Here is a 4,041-nt window from a genome sequence, read left to right as displayed (position 1 = left end):
GCTGCCTGCCGGTGTCGCTCTCCTGCTTCCAGACCCCCCGGCGCATCCCGTTCGATGAGGCTGTCAGGCAGGAATTCAGACCAGCTGAAGTGGGGGACTCCTTCGGGTCCACGTGAGTACTGGGTCTGTGTCCTGCCATCACCATGGTGGGGTCGTGTCTCAGCTACTTCTCTGTGTGTGGGAGCCCTTGGGAGCTCTCGATGGTGAAGAAATGAGGTGATGCTCATCCTCCTTCTTGTGCGCTTCAGGTAGAAGGTGCCTGCCCAGGGGGCAGAGGAAACAGACCGACGTGTGTCTGTTTCTGAGGACAGAGAAGAGCCTGGTTCATCGATCCTCTGTGCTCATGTTCATAGTCATGGCTGTGACCCTGATGCTTCCGAGTGGGATCTTTGTCAGGGCTGGGATAAGACCAGGTTTTTCCTCAGCAGTGGTCAAAGACATGATGCCACTCTCTACTCTCTGCTCCTCTGGGGTCCCAGAAGGAGCAGGGGTCTGTGTGCTGGCCTCTCAGCTTCCTCACCCGCTGGCACTGCCTGTGCCTCCTTGTGCCTGGGCACAAGGGCGTTAAGGGCCATGATAAGAAGGGTCACAGGTCCAGGCGTATTGATCAGCTGCCCTGCCCCTGCCATAATTCAGTTCCTGGTGTGCTCTGGTTTCATTGTCTTCTGGAAGGAGCGCACAGGAAGGATGCAGGAGCAGTTTCCCACGGCACCACACTCCGCTTGGCTTTTAGCTCGCTGTCAGATCTCTGACCCTCAACAACGACTGCCAGAGTTCAAAACATCACTTGGTGAAAGAGCAACGGGTCAGGTCAGCAGCTCAGTGTGAGGGGAAAGCCCAGTGTGTTTGAGTGGCACAGAACAAGGCTGGCATGTGCAGGCACCATGGGCTGCTTCAGCTGCGGACGTGTGACCGCGCCGTGCCGAGGTTAAAGCGGTACGGACAGGTAGCATCACTGCATTTGAATGCCGTCAGTGTGCTGTCCCCACTCTGCTTTCCCATGGAGGCCCTGAGGAATTCAGGCAGTTGTGGTTTCCCTTGGGAGCAGCTCTCACGGAGGGCTGAGGTTGCTGCCTGTTCTCTTCCAGGTGGGAGACGTGCTGGTTTAAGGTGGAGCTGAGCATCCCGCCGGCATGGGCAGGGCGGGAAGTGCACTTTGTCTGGGAGAGCGATGGGGAGGGCATGGTGTGGCGAGACGCCCAGCCTGTCCAGGTAAGGAGGCATGGATCGGGATGTGCCAGCTGTGCCAGGCACCCTGCTCTCTACAGGGTGGTCATCTCCCTTATCCCTCTGCAACGTGGCAGGAGAAGACACCCCCTCCTCTTTGTTGTGCGCTCTTCAGAGGGATGCTTTGGGGAGCTTAAAGTTAACACATGGACCAACAGGAGAGAACTGAGAACATCTGGAGGTCCAGACATAGCGGTCACAAAGGAAAACAGGAGGAGGATATGTAGCCGTAGAGCTCTTTAGCCCCAAAGGGTAATCTCTGAGGCAACAGGAGAGCTGTCTTCAAACAGGGGAGAAACTGCTGTGCACAGAAGGGTGGTGTTTGTGAAGGGTCTGTGCATGGGGTGGGGAGAGGATGACTCCGTAGTCTGCATGCTGTGCTCTCAGACCACAGAGGGGCTGTGGGCTGTTCTCGAAGGGCAAGCCTGGTGCTGGTGGGTTTGAGTCTGGTTTCTAGAGGTTGTCAGCTTCAGTCCTGCTTAGGTGTCCCTTTGCAGCCCTGCCCTGCTCTGTGGTGGTGTCCACAGGGTTTGTGTTACTGCTGGGGCAGCAGCAGCAGTTTCTGTGCTGGTTGTTCTTGTGGGAAGCTTTGTCCCAGAGCCCATGGGACCGGACTTCTCCATCCAGCTGGGCTTTGGAGTATCTTGTCCTGCCCATCCTGCTGTCATGGACCTCTGAAGACACGTGTTGAATGTGCCATCTTCCCTGCAGGGCCTGACTAAGGAGGGCGAGAAGACCAGCTACATCCTGACCAGCAGCATGAAAGAGACGGAGCCCCACAGGTAGGTAGTGTGGGGAGCTTGGCATTGCTTGAAGCCAAGAGGCTGGGGTGACACATCCTTGTCTGTCTCCTAGTCCTCTGAGAAGCTGTTCAGGGGCTCTGCCTGTTGTTCAGGTCCCCCCACGGGGAGGAGAATGGATTTCCCCAGCCGCTTGCTTGTGACCTGCTGCCTGATGGTTTCCTGTTGGTCTCCACAGCCTGACACTGTACGTGGAACTGGCCTGCAACGGGCTCTTTGGGGCTGGCAAGGGCAGTATGATTGCCCCTCCAGACCCTGACAGGAGGTTCACCCTGAGCAAGGCTGAGCTGGTGGTCTTCAACAGAGATGTCTATGAACTGCTGGTGGATCTGGAAATACTGCTGGACATGGCCCAGGTCTGTGAGCTCCTTCTGTTCCCTTTCCCAGCTGCATTTTGTCTCCTCCTCTTGCCGTTCCATGACCTGTCTCCTCCAACCAAGAGGCCCTGCAGGAGCAAACGTTCGCTGCTGCTGCTTTTGGTTGTGTAGAGCAGGGGAAAACTGAACAGAGAGAAGCCACAGGAGTGGCTTTTTCATCCTCTTTCTGCCCGAAGGCAGGACCTGTTAGAGCAGATCCTGGGATGGGTGTGTGTGTAACCTGGCTTTAGAAGGCACACGAGCAAAGATGTAAAGTTGTGTGTGTGAAGCAGGGGCACGATGTTCACCTGGCACCGCTGGAAGAGCTAGATGTTGGATGGAGGTACCAGGTTGTCCTTGGGGCAGGTGGCATCCACACTGCTCTGTGCTGAGCTCGGGGTCAAGCTGTTCTCACTCTCAACCCCAGCTCCTCGGGGAGGAAAACCAGCGGAGTTTCCAGGCACTGTCCGCTGCCAACCAGATGGTGAACGTGTGCGACGTGACAGACCCCTCCACCTTCCCTGCTGCCCGTGCCCTGGCTGCGGCCGTCTTCAGGCAGAGGAATGGCGAGAGCCAGAACACCATCCACGCCATGGGGCACTGCCACATCGACTCTGGTGAGAGCACTGCGCTCCCTCTGCTGAGCTGGGGGCCAGGGCGTGCTGCACGTGGGGAGAGCCGGCTGCCCTGGGGCTCTTGCACGGGGTACCGTGCCCCAAGGGAAGGGAAAGGGACCAATGTGCTGCCCTATAGCTGCTCTGTCACTGGGGCACGGGGAGGTGTGGCTGGCTGGCTGTGCTGGTGGGCTGGTGATGAGGTCTGAATGACAGACTGCTGTTGGGCTTCACCCCTTGATTTCCAGTCCATGCAGGGGTTTTGGTCTCAACAGACAGGCAGAAGTGGGAGCTGGAGGCCTCAGGCTGTGTTGCTGTCAGGCGCTTAGCATTTTCCCCAGCTGATCCCATTCCCAAAGGAGTTTGTGCTGGGTAATAACTGCAGTGGGGCCGTGCCTCTCCCCACAGCCTGGCTGTGGCCGTACGAGGAGACTATCCGTAAGTGTGCTCGGAGCTGGGTCACGGTGGTCCGTCTGATGGAGCGCAACCCAGAGCTCACCTTCGCCTGCTCCCAGGTCAGTGAGATCCCTCTGGGACCTCTCCTTCTGCTCATGACGTGTTGCTTCTCCAGCATGACCTACAGATGAGATGAGGGGATGACGGGGAGCGTCCTGTGTGGTGGCAGAGAGGAGGGACATTGGTGTGGGCTGAGGTGGTGGGAGCTGAGCCTGATCTCTGTGCTCTGCAGGCCCAGCAGTTTGAGTGGGTGCGGAGCTGGTACCCAGGGCTCTACGAGCAGATTCAGGACTTCGTGGCAAAGGGGCAGTTCATTCCTGTTGGAGGCACCTGGGTGGAAATGGTGAGAAGCACAGTGAGCCTGGCTCACTGCACCCTCCCACTGGGACCATAGAATCACAAATGGTTTGTGTTGGAATGGACCTTAAAGCTCCTCCAGCTCCAACCCCTGCCACAGGCAGGGACACCTTCCACTAGAGCAGGTTGCTCCAAGCCCCTGTGTCCAACCTGGCCTTGAACACTGCCAGGGATGGGGCAGCCACAGCTCCTCTGGGCACCCTGTGCCAGCGCCTCAGCACCTTCACAGGG

General features: G+C 57.9%; 1 protein-coding gene across 1 annotated transcript in view; it reads left to right on the top strand.

Annotated features, from left to right (window-relative positions):
• Positions 1-5: 5 nt before the first annotated feature.
• The window catches only part of MAN2C1 (mannosidase, alpha, class 2C, member 1), a gene marked incomplete at its 5' end in the record, with an annotated part of 11,817 nt that continues 7,781 nt past the window's right edge, over positions 6-4,041 (top strand). The window contains 7 exons of the mRNA XM_010024500.1: positions 6-112; positions 1,089-1,212; positions 1,939-2,009; positions 2,206-2,383; positions 2,811-3,000; positions 3,406-3,512; positions 3,686-3,796. Of these exons, the coding sequence (XP_010022802.1) occupies positions 6-112; positions 1,089-1,212; positions 1,939-2,009; positions 2,206-2,383; positions 2,811-3,000; positions 3,406-3,512; positions 3,686-3,796 (888 nt within the window). The remainder of the gene's footprint in view (positions 113-1,088; positions 1,213-1,938; positions 2,010-2,205; positions 2,384-2,810; positions 3,001-3,405; positions 3,513-3,685; positions 3,797-4,041) is intronic.

This window comes from Nestor notabilis, unplaced genomic scaffold (assembly GCF_000696875.1).
Source record: "Nestor notabilis isolate BGI_N333 unplaced genomic scaffold, ASM69687v1 scaffold17071, whole genome shotgun sequence".
NCBI lineage: Eukaryota > Metazoa > Chordata > Aves > Psittaciformes > Psittacidae > Nestor > Nestor notabilis.
Note: the sequence above shows the minus strand (reverse complement) of the source record. Positions and strands in the feature narration are given on the sequence as shown.